General features: G+C 36.1%; 1 protein-coding gene across 8 annotated transcripts in view; it reads right to left on the bottom strand.

Annotated features, from left to right (window-relative positions):
• Window positions 1–1,396: 1,396 nt before the first annotated feature.
• RNF38 (ring finger protein 38) overlaps window positions 1,397–18,115 on the bottom strand; it is a 144,721-nt gene continuing 128,002 nt past the window's right edge. For 6 of the 8 annotated variants that reach the window (XM_067316521.1, XM_067316522.1, XM_067316517.1 and 3 more), the window contains 6 exons: window positions 17,804–17,965; window positions 15,131–15,237; window positions 13,480–13,564; window positions 11,939–12,060; window positions 10,760–10,859; window positions 1,397–4,928 (listed from right to left, as the gene is read on the bottom strand). In XM_067316521.1, coding sequence (XP_067172622.1) covers window positions 4,866–4,928; window positions 10,760–10,859; window positions 11,939–12,060; window positions 13,480–13,564; window positions 15,131–15,237; window positions 17,804–17,965 — 639 coding nt within the window. In that variant the 3' untranslated portion in view covers window positions 1,397–4,865. The other 2 variants (XM_067316518.1, XM_067316520.1) reach the window with 2 other exon arrangements.

Raw genomic sequence — 18,115 nt, 5'->3', positions numbered from 1 at the left:
TTTGCTTTGCACTGAAAGGCGCAGCAGGAAGCTGCCCAAGGGTTGGCTCTCTCTTTTTGCCCTTGGCCTGCCTGTGGCACAAACACTGTGAGATAGCACAAAACATGCTCCTGCTACAGTACAAAATGTACAGTCTCATAAACCACAATGGGGTAAGCCTGAACTCCTGTTGTAACCCTCAGAAGATTAGTTTGCTGCTGCTGGGAGAGCACTGCTTAATTCAGCACAGCTGACATGAAATGTAGATTTGCTGGCAGACTAGGTTTAACAGGGTGCTCAGCATTGCATCTGGGTTCGTGCTGCATCTCACAAATTACGTATACACACTTGCTGGTCCTGTTCAGCAAAGCAAGGAATAGTGATGGGGAGTGGATGGGAATGGGCAAGATCCTGGTGCAGAGGCAGCAGCTAAATCAGCTGAAGGCTTTTTTCAGCTTAGTTTAGGTCCTTCTTCTTCACCAGCTGTCAGGGCTGTGCTGGTTCAGGTCCAAGGCAGCCACCAGCACCCCCAAGGCCCCTTGTCATCACTGAAGCTGGGCAGCCAGTTCCTTCCTTTAGCAAGTCCTTCTGGCAGCACTGTCCACCTCCAGCAGCGTAGTTAATAATTAACACTGGTTGTGTAAAAGAGGGTAAACTAATTGTATCCAGGATTATAAAACCAAGAGATATTTTATAAAAGCCCTTCTGTAAGGATTATCTTTCTGAAATCACCACTGGGTTTTCAAATATGAGGTATTTTCATCACAAAGACCGTGTGCTGCTGCTGAACCTATTACATGCACTGCACAGATGAAAACCTTTCAGATTACATCTGACAAATTTGTTTACATCATCTCATCAAAAAAACAAACCAAACAAAAAATGCCCATAGGATCAGCTCTATTCTTTTTGTTTCACCACCAGTTTCTTGTGTGACCCTGGCTAATGAAACTCCTTATAGTTCAGTTTTTGCCCTAACTCAGGGATACATCTTTACCACTTCATGGCACTGCAAAGAACATCACATCTTCTGCTGACACACAGTACATACTGCATGCCAGGAAGCACATCCATCCCCCCAAATTTTCCTTATGATTCATTTAAGGGTAAGTAACATCTTTAGAAAGCTGATCATTTAGGCAAGGCCTTGAACCCTATGAATTATATTCAGAAATCCCACATTTTTATTAAAGACAACAAACCATTTTTTAATCTCATCATTTTAGGATCTCTAAAAGTAGACCCGTTACTGTGTTTAAAAAAAAAAAAAAAAAAATTGCTTCATGTACTACAGTTAAGAAGGCAAACACCTTCCCAACTCTGGTTGCCAATATCTAGAGTTGTGTGATGAAGCACAGAAATAAGAGTGATGAAAGGAAATAATGCACCTCTTTCTAGAAAAAAGGACAGGACAAAATTTTGTAAGTGTACATCATACATTTATTACTGAACAACTCTCTCAACTCCAAAATTGGGCACAGGGATTAAAAATAAAAATTCATTGCACTACTTAGTAAAGCATTACTAGTAACTCTCATAAAAAATGTACAAATTTTGTTAAAAATTTATCAAGCCTTCAAATGATTTGGTTACAGATATTTATAATACCTTTAAAACTACATGTTAAATGATACAACAGAGTATGATTTAAAGAAAACACTTGACAAAATATGATTCCAACAAAACCCATAAGCTTTCATAATCATTAGCAAATCTGAAACACAAGTAGCAAAATGAGGTAACTGAATGTACCAAAGAAAAAACACAGTTTTTATAAAGGCCTAAAGATAACTCAGTCAAAAATGCGTTTTCCATAAGTAAAATAAAATAAAAAAGGTAAATCCCATCCCAAGTATTACATGACACGTCAACAGCTCTAAAATCACATTCAAGAGCCTGCACAAAATGGCATACAATGAAAGGCTTTAATTTTTTTTGTAAAGAAAACTACAAAATGAGACCTTGGAATTATCTGTAGGCCTTGATATCCACTAAAAAATGCCAAATTAATTTGACAGTTTATGCGAAAAACACAGCAGTGCCAATATGGTAAAGCCAACAGGTTGCGGGTTGTGCTTGGAGAGGAGGGGACAGGTGGAAGCATGAAAGCAATGAGCACAAAGTCTTGCTGGATCCCGGTGCTGCCAGGCACCACAGCAGGCTGCAGAACGACACACTAATGCGCATTACACGTGGCGGCTGACGGCTGAGCGCAGACGCCCTCCCTGCCTCCCTCGGCAGCCGCAACAGCAGGCTTCGCTGCAGCTGGTCCCAGCCAACGCTGAACACGTGCGTGCGCGGCTCGTACGCACTGGCCACGGGAAGCAAGTCTGCACGCATCCGCAAGAGTCCCACGCAAACGGAATAAACGTTCCAGAAGAGTGCAACAACTGGATTCAGTATTTTACCAAATTAGACCCTCCCTCTCCTAAATCTCCCACTGCCTCACAGTGTTTTACTGGGAAAAAGGGACATTATACATCAAGATTTCTATGGTTCCAGAAAGAGGACTACTTTCCCTTGGCTTTAGAAGAATATGCCTTGTTCAATATGCATTTATAGCTAGCTAAGAAAAAATGCCTTCTTCCCATGTTTCAAACTGAATACTGAGCATAGTAGTGTTTGTTATGGTTAAATCTGTACAGGTAGAAATTTGTTTTGCAGCTCTATAAAAGACCCTAAGTATTGTAAGACATATGTGGCATATGCATTTTTAAACAACATGATTTCATTTGTTAAAAAAATAAATTTTACTATATGTAATTCAACCTGTTTGGTGTTATTGTGAAATCCACTCTTTAAGTCCCCTGGGAGAGAGAAAAATTTCCAATATTTTGAAGTTGACATAATGGCATATTTTTATTTATTTAGTGTTATTAAGTATTGACACGTATGGACAGATTAACTGTTTCTGAGAACTACGTGCATACCTAAACAGAGGCAAGAGCATCTGAAACATGGGCAAAATTGTGCTTTTATTTTACTTGAACCACAAGCTGTAGAACCTTCAAAGCAGGGCAAGCAGCATGGAAAACATGTAACACTGTCTGAAAATATAACTGATACTAAAGCATAGCAGCATACAAAAGCATCAGAAATGATAAAGAATAAACTTAAAGCTGAGACTGGCAGCAAGATACAGCAATATTGCTAATTGTGCCACTTGTGCTATTGCAACCAAAGTAATGACACTGAATTTAGGAGAAAGCATTTTGATGCAAAAAAGGTGCATCTATTGAATAATTATGGTGGATGGAGACCTAAGTATTTTACTTGAACATCTTGAAGATGTTAACAGTTTGAAATGTTATAAATGAAGCTTTTTTTTTCAACAACACAACTAAATTCATTATTCAGAGGGCAATCAAATGGAGGTTACTTCCCATTTCACAGCATTTTTTGTTCTGAAAGATGTTCCAATTTTCTTTTCCCCTATAGTGGAATACTCTGGCAACTTGATTGCAAAAATCAAGAGAGTTTCTTTTTCATATTATATTCATCATGATATAAGGAAGGCAAGAAGCAGCACCCCAGGACAACTGAAACCTGCAGTGAGTGACCAAAAACCACCCCATTTTGTGGTACGACAACAACAACAAAAAATCAGAAGTTCTACTTCTCTGAGAAAATGCTAAAAATTTTATTTTATTCATGAAGTTGCAGGAATAAAATTGTAACCTCTTACAAGTTATTTTAACTGTATACAAACTCCTTTGTAAATGACAAAGAATGTAAGTGATTAGAGTCAATGTTTATAAGCTAATGGATTATGTACTTAGCAAGTACGATGGCCAAAAGTGAAGAGCTGTTGCACAAGACCCTCAGTGTCCTTTCCATTTCCTTTCAGGAAAGAAGCACGTAACTGCAGCATCTTCAAAACTCAAGTCTAATCCGAAATCAACTGAATGCAAGTAAAACCCAGCTAGAAAAATTGAAAAGGAAACAGAAAAGCATTGGTATTCCAATTACCAACTCAAATTGTTAATATTGCTAACTGATTTGTGTGATATTGCAACTTTACACTGATAAAATAACTCGTAAATCTGCCATTTTAAAATCTGGATTTTGTAACATATGCTAAAAAAAAAACCCCAAGGATTCTCATGTATGAGCAATCAATGCACTCTTTAGTGGTACACTTAAAAGCCTCCAGTGAAGGGGAAGCTGTTTGAATAGTAGGTAAAAAGGTCTTTATACCAGTAAGTACATTGGGGAGGAAATATTAAACGTCTGTAATTGCTGCACCCATCGCATTCAGTGTGCAACTGCAAACACAAGGAAAGAAACCAGTGTACAGTACTAGTACTGTTTAAATAACACACAAGATTATACATTGCAGCATAATTAATACTACACACATACGTTCTCAGTACATGCTGGTATATAGGTTCTCAAACACACATGCACACCCAATCACAAGCACACTTCTTGCATCCTCTCACAAGCAAACACACATTCACACCATTCGTTCCCACTCACAGTATTTGAAGGCTCTATATAAGGTAGATTGCTATATTGTTTGGAGCTACCACTTTTTTTTTCCTTTTTCTTTTATATAAAAGCACATGCTAAAAGATCACGTTCACTGTAATCTCGCAGCAACACTCGGAATGATCACACAAAATCCAGGGAATGTTAGTGCACACACAAAATTAAGCTAAAGAAAAAAATCTTTGGAGTTCCAATCACACTGTTAGTATAACAATCCCATAATTGTGAAGACTAATTATAAGCTTTATAATTGATTAAGTCACACAGTGCAAAGTAAGGTCCATTGACCCTTTTGTGTAAAGGGAAGGCTGGAAGCCACATGGGTAAGTTCAATGGATAGTTCATATATACACGTGACCAGGAACACCCAAACCAGATTTGTGCTCTTAGATTGGTCATTCTGAATCACGATGCACTTCCGAAGCATCAGCTCTACAAATTGGGCAGGTACGATTTGCCTGTAAAACCAGAAACAAAAGAGGGTTTACAGTGCTGACAATGCATTGTTAAGGTAACATGTGTGTGACCCTGAACATCTGTGACTAGAATAAAATTGTTACTCTCAGCACTCAAGAGTACCTAAAAGTAACAGAGAAGAGAAGACAGTATGCTTGGGCCATTTCTTATTTTGGTTTGTTGCTTTAGAGTCATTTGATAGGTCTGTCAATTAAAAAAAAAATCAATAGAAATTTGGGGCATTTTATCTTAAAACATTAATGGAAACAGCAAACTGGGTTTCATCTAAGTGATGATGGTTTTATTAATATAGACACACAGTTACAATATATTGCGATATATACTTCAGATGGATGCAACTAAGGTAGGAAATTGTGCTGTGTGCTGGCAGCAAAATCCACCAATATCAGCTTAGCAAGCTTATGCTGGAAATAAATGCCCTACATGAGGGTGTCCCGTTGTCACAAGCCCTACATGAATGATCACATCTCTTAATACTCTCCTTATCCAGTCATCCTCTCAGAAATACACCACGCAGACTTGACCAAAGCTGAAAGCAGACCAGGGAAAAAGGGTTTTAGTAAAAAGTTTTACTAAAAAAAAAATATAAGGAAGATGACCTGTCTAAATGGGTATTCAACTTCAAACACCAAGTAACATATACAAAAGTAGGTCCAAGTTTAGCCCTTGAGTAAATCACTCACTGAAAATACATGCCCTGCAACTCTTTCACAGTCCCCTGAAAGGTAAGAAAGATCAGATTTCACATTCCTTGAGCTGCTGGGAGGATATCTCCACCTTCTCCTTCCCCTTTTTAAATATAGGAATGCTTTAATTTTTACATGTTTTACATTTTTACAAAGTAATGAGAAAGAGCCCAAGCCAAACATGTCACATTTATGATAAAACATTTCTTTCAAAGAGCAGAGAGAAGGTAACTCTTCCCTGTCCCAAATAATCTACTTCAAAATTCAAAATTTTAGGACCAACCACTGTCAACTCACAATTTCTCTAAGGTGGCCAAACTTTTCAATCAGAATACGACTAAGAGCATCAAGAAACATCGCTCAGTAGGTCATACTTCAGAAACCACTGCCACATATTTTAAATCTGAACTATAAATGCCAAAGAAAGGGACATCTGTTATGACTGAAAACATTTTATACTAGTGCAAGTGAAAATATTTTAAAGTATATTTATAATATATTGTAAAGTATAATTTCTTCTGTCAATTACTAATGTTATGATTGTCTTAGAGTTTTAATTGTAGTTATTATTGCTTTACAGAATTTGCAAAGCGTGGATTGGAGAACCAATGCAAAAAGTATTTCTTGCTCTTTCACTAGCTATTTCATAATTACATGATGTTACTTAGTCTCTGTATTGTATTTGCATTACTCTACATATAATTCGGCTAATACGATTTTAAAAATAAAAAGACAAATTCTTCCATATTAAACAGATTAATGAATCAAGAGGTATCTTTCATGATTAATACTGCAGTATTTGCCATTTGTAGCATGAAACAGAGTGTTCAGTAAGAATATTACTGAAGTTTAAATTCCTGATAGGAAACTGCAGAAACAAATCCACAATGCCAGGACAAAATGAATAGCCATGCAAACTTCAGCACTGGTTTTTAAATAACTTTTCAAGATTCTATTCCAACCACATCTGTTTAAGATTTACTTGTCTTTTTATGCCTTTTATGAAATTCATTCCCCTTCTTGACATTTAACAGGAGTCTTTGGTGCAAAGTGGAAGAAGGGTGACATAATATTGCAATACTGACTTTCTCCTAACTACTGTTCCTTCAGGCAAACTAACTTTCTGTAATATAATGGGACACAGCTGCACAATGAACTGCTTTATCTATTTACGTATTTGTATTTATAGAAATTTCTAGCTAAAACGAACTACATTTAAAGTAAAGAATCTGCAGTGTCACTAAAACCCTATGAAAACAATTGTGTTTCTTTGATATCAAACCATCAGAACCAAGGTAAACCCTAAATTAGCTAGCGTTATCTTTTCTGAAATATAACATGGCATTTCCTAGAGGAGAAATAAATGTAAGGTAAGTTTTCCTTGTCATCTGATTTCTGAATCCTCGGAGTAGAGGCAGGTCATATTTTCAAGCTGTTCTTTGGAACAATGACTAAATCTCACTTGAAAAGCGAACAGATTTCTCATGTATTCACATTCGACAAAAGGATGTAGGATATTTAGAAATAACCATATACTGTGAAATATGAGAAAAACAGAGTCGACAATACAAAAAAAGCAAAAGGAGAATCTCCCTCTCATTAATTCTGTGCCATCCACTGTGTAACTCTTCTTTCACAAGTCACTTTGCTTTCACCTTGCTTAACAGGAGAGGTTTTCTCACTATAGTCTAATGTGGACCACCTAATTCATGGTAAAAGAACTTTTCTTCTGACTAGCTATGACTGCCTGAAAAAGTAATAGTATATACAGCATTATATCTGTAGGGCAGATGAAACCTCTCATACATGGACAAGTGATAAAGTTTGTCTAGATGGCTCTTTTTTTTTTTTTTTTTTTGCTCTGACACCAACAGACTGTGGGATAGGGTTTTGTTTTTTCTACTATCAGATTGAATCACTAACTTCTTATTTAAAACTTTCACTAAACAAAATGGTAGAAGTTTAAAAGCATCAGCTTGACTCCAGGCCTCCAGCACAACACGAAAATATTCATAGATGGAAAATAGTCTCTTTCAAGAGATATATGATTAAATCACTTAAAACCAAGGACACACTTATTTTCTCAGTTAAAAAAAAAACAAGTTGCAAGTACTAAAACCTACTATTCTTGCACTATCTTGCAGAATTTGTCCACATGATGTGGACTGGATGATGAGAATGATGTAGGTGTCCATTTAAAGTGCAAGAGTTGTATATTACTGCTGTGGCGTAGGCAAAGTTCTCTTCTGGAGCGCAGAAAGGTACTTGGAGTTCAGCAAAGGCTTAACAGGGAAACTAGCAGAAAAATGCCATGTCCTCATGTAGGCAAGCCCTTAAAGGCAGGAAAGCCAGTTTCCAATTAAATTAATACATGCCTATACTGAGAACATAATTATACTGGCAGAATATGAAGCAAGTTGCCAAATGCATAAAAGAACGTACAAAAATTTTTTTATATATGTATACACACACACACACACACACACACATATATATAAAAAAATCAAAAATATGTCTTCCAGTTATCACCATTTTCAGGTTTGCATATAACAAAGCTTTTGACTGCTTTAACTGTAGAGGCATTAACTAAAATAGGCTGGATTGAAGTTACACAGGTAATTTATTCTGTCTTGCAAGCAAAATAATCTTTATTTCAATAAGACAGCTTCACAGCACTGTAACTATACCTGCATGGTGTAAGTATATTGGTTCAGAAACCCTACAGTAGGATGTATTATCCTCATTTAGCTACTTTGGATCCAACTTTGGGATACACTATGCCAATGCAAGCAGTATTAGGCTAGCATAACTGCACTCCCTTTAGGTTTAGATTGCACACATCTTTCACCTAAATACTCATTCCCCTACATAGCTGACACTTTTATGCTGATACAGTTTTTCTATGATAAGTTATCCTTTAGATAATATTACTGTCAAAGGTCTGTTAAAGAAGTACAGGGTGTCTAACCTGGGATAGGAACATTAGCACAAAGCTGTTTAACCAGTACTACAGTACACCTAAGATCATTAAAATAAAGAACAGACCAAATCTTTTTTTTCATTGTGCTGATCTTTAATTAATTACCAGTTGATAGTATTAGATGTAACTTAAGAACTGCTACACTGAGTCACCAAAAAGCCCCATTTAACTTAACTGTCTGACTCTGAGACCAACAGCAGGTAAGAAAGACCATAAGAATGGGACAAGCATGCACGATACTTCCCTGACATGTTCTTCTATCCTCCAGCAATCTGCAGATGAGGGGCTTCATGAATTAGAGGTGTACGCTTAGTATTACTACCCTGAAAAGAATGTTTTTTTGAATCTATATAATCATTGTAACCTATATAAAACTTTAGCATCCACTGCATCACAGGCTGTGCGAAGTCCAGAGATCCCTGTTCTTTTTTCATAAGATGGGATCCCTGTTTATCTTGTCCATGCCACGCATGACATATGAAGTTTTAAGCAATGGTAAGACTTGACAAGTCTAGTGTGAACACCCTTCTGCCAGGCAGAACATGCTCCAAGCACATAAATGAGTAGTGGGGGATACTGCAGAATATACCACTTCAATATACATTAGTTAATCTGACTTAACTGGCAATTACTGAATAAAACAGCATAGATCTATAGCATATAGCATAGATCTAAATACTATATTTTTTTTAAGCTGAAGCTAAAAACTCCTGGATGTTTTCATTCCTCTTGCTGATTCTCAGGCATGTATGTGGATTCAGAATAATGCAGGACAACAGTCTTGTGTTGAAATGTTGAAAATTAAGAGCAATGTTGCGGAAACATTTACACAAGCCATAGATTCAGTAGAAGCCTTAGACTACATTGGGTACTGTAGCCCAAAGGCTGTTTCAGATTCCACTTTTAAAAAGCCCTGTCATCATTATTCTTGATAACTTGGTAACCAAAATAATGCCATAAATATCAACTTCCTACTTCATGCAGGACTTTAATGTGGACTTCCTCCACATTAAAAATGCATGTTCTCTACAGAAACACATTTATAAGCAAATCTACAAGAGAACAATGACAACTTCAGACATATGGCAGTGAGTTTGGGGGATTTTTTTGTTGGTATTTTTTTCCCCCAAAACATCAGACACCATCTATAATTCTCTAGGTACAGCACTCTATATACTTTTTTCACATAGGAGCATTGCAATTTCAAATATTCTACACAACAGATGACACAAAGACAAATCTAAATCTGGATAGAATAAAATACTGAAAAAAGGTGAGACAAGATGGGAATCAATACCTTGTTAGCAGTAAATCTGGATAATGCTGCTTGCAGAGATGTCTGTTTATCACCTTCTGCTTAATCATATTTCCTGTCCTTCTCACCTTCTTTATTACTGCTACTCTTTGTGATCTTGTGATCTGGGCTGTCCTGCTTTCTAGGTCCCTTTTTTTTCCCTCCTCATAAATTGTTTGGAAAGAGTACATCCCAGCATGTGTAAAATCATAATTACATAATAAGTCTTATTTGCATATATTATATTGTAAATACATGTATATAAAATACACATGCATATATATGGACGTGTGTGTGTATACACATATACACATATATACATAAACATACTTTACATGCATTATACATATACACATGTATGCACACACATACACATATACATTTGATTTGCTTCAAAACCTCACAGTCATAGATAAGTGTGTGTGGGGGGAAACCAAGCTTTCTATTAACATCCAATTTTACTATGCAGGATATGCAAAACAGTGTTAAACCCACCGTTATCAGACAAACTCTAGTTCGTACTTCCTACATTGCTATATACTTGAATTCATAAGCATTGTTTTGTGGAAACAGAAAACAACAAGATCTGTCTGTGAAAATCATTCTCTTCATATTGCTTTTCCTTATGCCAAAGATTAAAAAAAATGTTCCTTCAATAAGTGTTAGAAAATAATGTAAGGAGGCAGTGCTTTGAGTCTGTTGGCCTTTCTAGCCTAAATATTAGAAACAGGAAGCAAGAGAGGAAATGCAGTAGAAAAATAACAACACTAAACAACCCCCCAAAACCAATAATCCCCCCCAACCTCCCAAAACTACATAATAAATTCCCTATTTTTATTTATTTTTTTTTACCTTAAGCCATTTATCGACACACTTGGCATGGAACTCGTGGTTACAGGGTAAGACTCTAAGTAGCTGCCTTGACTCAAAATCACACATGCACACTACACACCTAAAAAAATAAGATGGCAAAATTTAAAGATATCTGCTATTTAAGAACAACAAGTTTGTATTCCATAGTCAGCTTGTAAGGTATGTCTGCAACAGGGGTAGCTGGTTTACTCCTGTGGTAGCTACTGCGATGAATATTTTTGGCTGGAAATCTCTAGTGTACCAGTGTAAACTGAGAATTGCTTTTGTGCTTTTTACTGTGATTTCAAATTACAAAGCAAGTAAGGGTACAGAGCACATCAACAGAACAAACAAATGTTGATGTAGACAGGTAGTATAAACCTGTAACACATTTCTTTCAGGTTTACCTTTAATTTTAGCTCTATCAAAAAGAAATAATTTTGAGCATCTCTCAAAACTAATTGATTAAAGATCACACACATTTTTAATAGAGAAATTGCCCCTTTGTTTACATCTATACTCATGTTTTATTAAAAATATTTCTCCTTCAGGAAGGCAATCAACTTAAAAAAAAATCATATTTTGATTATAAAATTCATTCACTACCTATGTTAAAAGCCACACTGAAGATCACTGTAACTGGAGCAAAATCCTTCCACTTAATTTCAAACATTAGACAGAATTTGCATTAAGTCATTTAACCATCCTTCTATCTACAGCACATTTTCCACTTGGTTATGCAGATCTTTCAAACAGAGTAAGTTAAGGGTTTTTAAAATCAGAAAACGCATCCTTAAACCACTGACTCAAGCTCTTTCAGAAGCACTTCAAACTTCAACACTTGAAGCTATTTTAACACAGGCTTAATTCCAAGTTGACAATGTCTCTTCAATGTCTAATATGCTGAACTAAAACCTTTCTTTAATTTAATTTTATGAAATACTGAGCAAGTAAATTGAAACATCTCTAAATGAAGTGAGACTAGATAGAATTTTTAAAGTTAGGATGAATAGTATTTGATGTAGAAAGTAGTCTAAGAAAAAAAAAAATCTTTACCAAGACATGACTGCTTTTAAAGCACTTCTGTTAACACCATTGGCCTAACTGAGGCTGCACTTGAAAGAAATGAAAATACAGTCACAAAAATTGTGCGACTTTGAGAAAAAGAAATGTACTTACAATGTCTGTTCTGACTGGTGGTTATTTGGATTGAACCTGTAGGATGGAAGCTGTTCAATGTCTGCCTTTGTCAGTCCTCGTGGTTTGGCTTCTCCTAGACGTTCTGCCAAATTCAGCAGTGCCTGCAAAACATGGCAGTTGTACATTTTAAAATTAATTGCTCAAAAAAGCTCCAGGTCCGCTGAAGTGGAATTATTTCTTCTGCAATAACACATCATTATCCCACCTGTCAGCACAAAACACCTGTCAAGAAATGCTTAGAATCTTACTTCTCCCCTTACAACATAAGCTCCATGGAAAGTCTTTCAGAGTTCAACTACCTTTATGAATTATACCAGATGTATTCTTTGTGATTTCAAAACCTCCACGATCCAACTTTTATTTACTCTTCTGGCTCCTTGATAAGTACTCTGCCTTTGAAGGATCTCACCCCACTATGAAATTAACAGTATAGGTAACGGAAAGAATTTGTTGCCAAATTTATTTCCCAGGAAAATATATGATTTATCTGGCCCTCTAAGAATTTAAAGGGACAATTTCTGATTCTAACCCACACCTTAGGCTACCCGAATTGAGACACAGGGACTTTATGCTGAACTCTGGAAAATGAATACATGCCATCAAACTTAAAGCATTTTCTGCTAAAATCTTATGTTCATTTTTTATGAGCCAAGCCTTGTAACTAACTACCCTCAGGTGAATAATTTGCCCTCTGTCATATATATAATTTGTGCTCCTTCATGAGGATACTGAGAGAAATACCTGTATCAACTTGAGGGAAAACAAAGGTATAGAAAAGTTAAGAGCCTTGGTGAAAGCTGTGAACAGTACAGGTTGCAAAGAGATTTTCAATAGCCCTAAAACTCAGGGCCCAAATTCTCAGAAACAAGATGATGCTTCTTCTGAACTAGGACAGCAATTATTACAGAAGAGCTCATTGTTAAACTGGAAATGCTGTGCTACTGCACAAATACAGAGCTCTTAAGGGGAACAAGGGTAAGGAGATGCAAAATGAAAGCTTGCTGATGACTGTAAGCTTTTGAGCTTTTGATTTGAGCTTTTCCTGAGGGTCAAGAAGCGAAGGCAGTAAGGCAGTTTTATAAACCTTGCATTTAGCTTAGTTTATTCAATGATATTAAAACTATTCTGTATTAACACTATTCTGCAAAGTTATCAAAGCACATAAAAAGCAATAACTTACTCTGTTCTTGTGAATATGCTTTACTTCTGTTTGATAATTAAAATCAATTAAAATTCAAAAGAAGATGAGTAGCATGCAAAACATAAAGCTGATCAATTTAATGATCACTGATCTAGAAGGGTGGATTCTGGGAAACAGCAACAGACAAAAAAAGAGCTAAGCATTTCTAATATCCAGTATTGCAAACAAATTTGAAAGCATGGTTTCTGGATTCTGTCCTCACAGTCTTTACCTTTATTTCAAAGGCAAAAACAGGACTGAAAGCAAAATATAATTCAATTTTGCGTACTGTTTGAGTTAGCAACAGTTCTTCAGATATATTTGTACTTCCCATACCAACCTCATAGTTTTCCACTTCACCATCTTCCACATCCAACTCAAAGCTGAAAGCTGGTCCAACTGCAGGTGGCACCGGGAGCATTGATCTACCATGGAAGCAAACAATGATAAGGTTCAGCACCTTATTAAAGGACAGCACACAAACATACAGCTGAGGTAAAGTAATCTCATTGGTCCCTCTTAAATCAAAAAGTTCTAAGACTTGTAAAAATGTTAATTATGAGGTCAAGAATTAACATCTGATGTAAAAGAGTCAAAAGAAAAGGTATGCCTGCCACTTTTTGATACTGTCTATACTGCCTTTTTATTTGCATGCTTATTGCTATGTCTCATCTGATACTTTGTAACAAGGCTCAGCATTATTACAAAAACTAATCTCTTGATTATCACACATCATAGAGAACTAATATTAATACTGAATAGAGGTTCTGATGTTAAATTTGTTTAATTTAAGTGGGTAAAATATCAGTCAAGACAAGAAACCCTAAGTTCACCCAGCTATCCAATGCCAAAGCTTTGGAGTGAATATAATTAAGATATACCACTGGACCAACTTCCACACTGAAGGCAAGCGCAAACTCACCTTCTCACATATTGTGATGTTGGTCAAAGAAGAATCTCTTCAGATATAGAGGCAAGAGAGAGAAGTTTTTCTGTTTTTAAGTAAAACAAGCATTTTTACCTCCCAAGATAGTACTATGGATCAAAACTTAATGCACAGAACTAGAATCATAAATTCATCGTACTAAAAGCTTCATCTCACTGAATTCATCAGGAATTACTGTGCTACACTGTGTCCTCAATAGACAGGCAAGAGGCTATGACATCAGTGCAAGCGCTGCCTGAATGTAAGATGCAAAGTTCAACAGTTTCACTTGATCAGATATCTGGGTGCTATTTTCATGCTGAAATTGCACAGAAAGACAATAATCTGGTGGCCCCACAACAAGTGACAAAGTTTGGTTATTTCTGTGTCAGTGCCACCTTTAAAGTAACCTTTGTTTTCCATGCATTCCTATTTATTTCCAAAACAGAACATACAAAAAGTAATAAATCTCAGGCCATAAACCCAAACTCCAGCAAAGAGGATCTACCTTAACCAACTACAGATAATCCCTAAGTGTTACTTCTCTCACACTTTCTTTTCCAAAAACAGCTAATCAGAGGCAGAAGTTCAAAAACTGTAAAAGATCAGCAGTTCAGCCAATGAAAAACTTACACATCACAGAAGGCTCCTGTCATTGTGTTTCAATAATTAAAAAACAAAACAAAGTAACTTACTCCTTGAGTAAGGACTCCTAGAAATTTATCCTACAAAAGGAATATTTACGATGTAACCATGTAACCTAAAAATAGAACCAAGTTTTTAATTATCTTGAATATCTTTAAGGAGAGCTCCACTAAAAAAAGAGACACAACAGATACCAAAACTACATAGCACAAAACCGTTCACTTTTACTTTTCCTGCTCAAATGTATAAATTGTTCAAAATAGGCTTGAAACTTTGAAAGGAACTCTTTGGGACAGCTGAACTATGTCTCTTTTCTGGTAGAGTCCAACCATAAAAAGTGCTGAGAGCCATGCTGAGAGGACTAGTTACCTCACATAAATCTATAATAGCCCACAAGGAAACAAATGTATTTTGAACTTACAGCACATATGGTAATAGGCTGGGATGGTAAGGGTGTGGTGGTATTGGCTGCTGTGACCGGTATCTACTGCGCCCTGTGAGTCTTCGAGGCATAAAAGGTGGATAAGGCTATAGAAGGGAAGAAAGCAAGCTTCAACATTTTGTTTGCTTAATTATGAAATAAACTGAAATATGAACTTCAAAATCTGTTTTCAACAAAGCATTACCCAAAAAATCCAACCCCTGCTCAAGTCCAAAAAAAATCAGACTCTTAAAACATTTTCAAAAAACAATTCCTATCGCCAATACATAATTACACTATTCTATGGGAAAAAGTAATAATGCGTAACAGAAATCCTTGCAAGACCTTGTAGGCTTAATCTGTATGCAGGCTGGTTTGGGAGACCGACGGAAGCTGAACTTCTGACTCCTGTACAAGTTTAAGACCCCAGGCTTTAGGTCTGCTGCTATCATGCAGGCTTGTGCACAAGTGATTGAGTAAAGAAAGAGTTTTAAAACACATACAGATACATGTATATTTACATTAGAGGGAGTCTGAAGCCTTTTAACTGTACCTGGGGGGTTTAATTAGTAAAATTTCTGCATCTGGACAATGCCTAAAGAGATGTTCAAGCCTACAGCTTCAATATATTCTTTTCAGCAAAAAAAGGAACTGCCTTCCTATTTTTTCATTTGCATGCCAACCTCCTTACTTATGTATTTAAATTTCGGTTTCACTGTGCAAAATTTCTTGTGCTACCTATTGAAATGGTGGCATACATGGTAAAAAAATTTCCACTTAAATGTAAATTTCATTTTTCCAGAAATATTTAAAGTAGTAATTTTTTAGGAGATTTTCACAGCTGAAATTCATATTGCTATTCAATTCATATTCAAAAGTCTTGAGGATTTTTTTTTGAAAGAAAGAACACTCAAATGTTTTATTAACATGCTTTTCTTCTTCCATGTTTGAAACTTCAGAACACAGAGAAACTTGACAAAACCAATGACTAACCTAAAAGCTTTTGACTTTACAATAGAAACATCATTAACAGATAGCCACAGTTATACATAAAATTTACATAGTAATATAAACACAATATAAAACAATCATGGTCTTTTTCTTGGAAAGTACGATCTCAAACCATACACAGTAAGTATCAATTTTATTGCTTTGTGAATTTTGCAATCCAAACAATATCACTAGAAAGTGCTGTGTTCAGTTTTAGGTTCTCTGAATGAAGGAGAGCTAGAAATGCAGCCATTCCATAATAATTTCATTATAAAGGAAATATAAATGACCATAAATTTTTTTTTAAATCAAACTTTGCTAAAAATCATTTTGAATCACTGGAGAAATTTTTATAAAGATTTAGGATTTGCTTTTTAAAAGACCATGTGATTACTCATAATACACCTATATTCTGCCCCTCAGCTGTATACAGCCCAGAATTGAAGCATCAGAGAGCACAAATATTATATAACCTGCTAGGTCAAAAACATGGTATTTTGTTCTCTATCTACTTTTAAAATCTGAACTTGGAAAACAAGAAAATCTCACTCCAGCTAGAATGTTTGAGACTAGATTGTAATCCCTCTATCAAGCATACTGAATCAAATCCAAGCAATTTATGGAAAGTTTTAAAGTGTGTCTACAACTCTATAGTACTGGAAATCTTCATTTAAAACCTGTACACCTTTAGTTTAACATTGAGCCGAATATTTTTTTTAAAGTGTGGAGCTTTATTTGAATTTTATAAAAGTGCAGCCAACATTTAATTTCATTTAGAGATAGGTTGCATTATTTCAAGGAGACTAATTAAAGAGAAGTATCTGTATGTCCTTGTAGTCACAGGGCCTAAAATTCCATTCTCATTTAAAATTTTTAAGAGACAACGGGCCATTAAAAGCTTTTCTCAAGGTGATGCCACAGGCTAAACAAAAAAAAAATTCAGACCCTAAATTTGATTTCTAGCTCCTTCTTCAAGTACTAAACAGGGGGCAGAGGTTTTTCAAAAGCATCTCAGAACACGTTAAGTGCAGCCTGAAGTGCAACACAAAGATCCTAGAGCTAGCACAAATCCTGGAAACAGCCTAACCTCAGCAGCACAAACTTCAGCATAGATTTTATCCTGAACCAGGTTTCATTTTTTTTGTGCTGCTGCAGTTCAACTGCATCTTGTCTTCCTCACAGTTCCCTTAAAGCAAGCTTCACTGCCTCTGTAGTACTGTACCATCTGCAACACGGAAGCACTCTAAGGTTGCTTGCCTACAGATTGCAAACACTCAGAGGAATGATTATTTTTATAGCATTATAGCTTTCCTGACCTGTGGAAATTCAACATACTGAGGAAGAATTTATAGCAGAACAAGTGACAATAGCTTTCCTAAACTATGCTTGTTGGTTTCTGCAGTAGAAGTACCGGACTGTGTGGCAATACGGAGGAGTAATTTCCAAGTAACTGCTGTTGCACTCTCCGCAAATAACATTATCAGAATTCATTTACTGATGTCACTAAGCTGCCCTTAGCTTAATTAAAATGAACTTATGGAAAATATAAAAGTACACAGCTGTAGTCATTAATGAAAATCCAATTCCAAGAAGTGCCACTTTTCAACAAAGTGTACTATAGAATAAAGATCGAGAATGTTAACTCAGCATGAATGAGAATGTAGTGCAGAAAGCAATACTTACTACACCAAATGACACCTCCTGGTGTAAAGGATCGTGGGTTAAGAATTGGAGAGGAGCTGAGGGAGGCAATGTTGGTGGATGGGCTGAGGGAGGGTATGTAAAACCTCCTACAGGAAGATGTTCTCCAAGCAGTTCTACTTCATTTTCTATTCTTTGAAGTGGCTAAAAGAAACACAGGCTTTGTTGCATTAATAGAGATGCAATTTTTCCCCACTAAAGAACTGCAATTCCAGCTGTATATTCTGAGCTGCTGTGGTCAGTTTTACAGGGTACAATGTAATTGTACTTTTCACAGTGTTTCTCTGTGTTTTT

This window comes from Apteryx mantelli, chromosome Z, assembly GCF_036417845.1.
Source record: "Apteryx mantelli isolate bAptMan1 chromosome Z, bAptMan1.hap1, whole genome shotgun sequence".
NCBI lineage: Eukaryota > Metazoa > Chordata > Aves > Apterygiformes > Apterygidae > Apteryx > Apteryx mantelli.
This window is presented reverse-complemented; position numbering and strand designations above follow the sequence as displayed.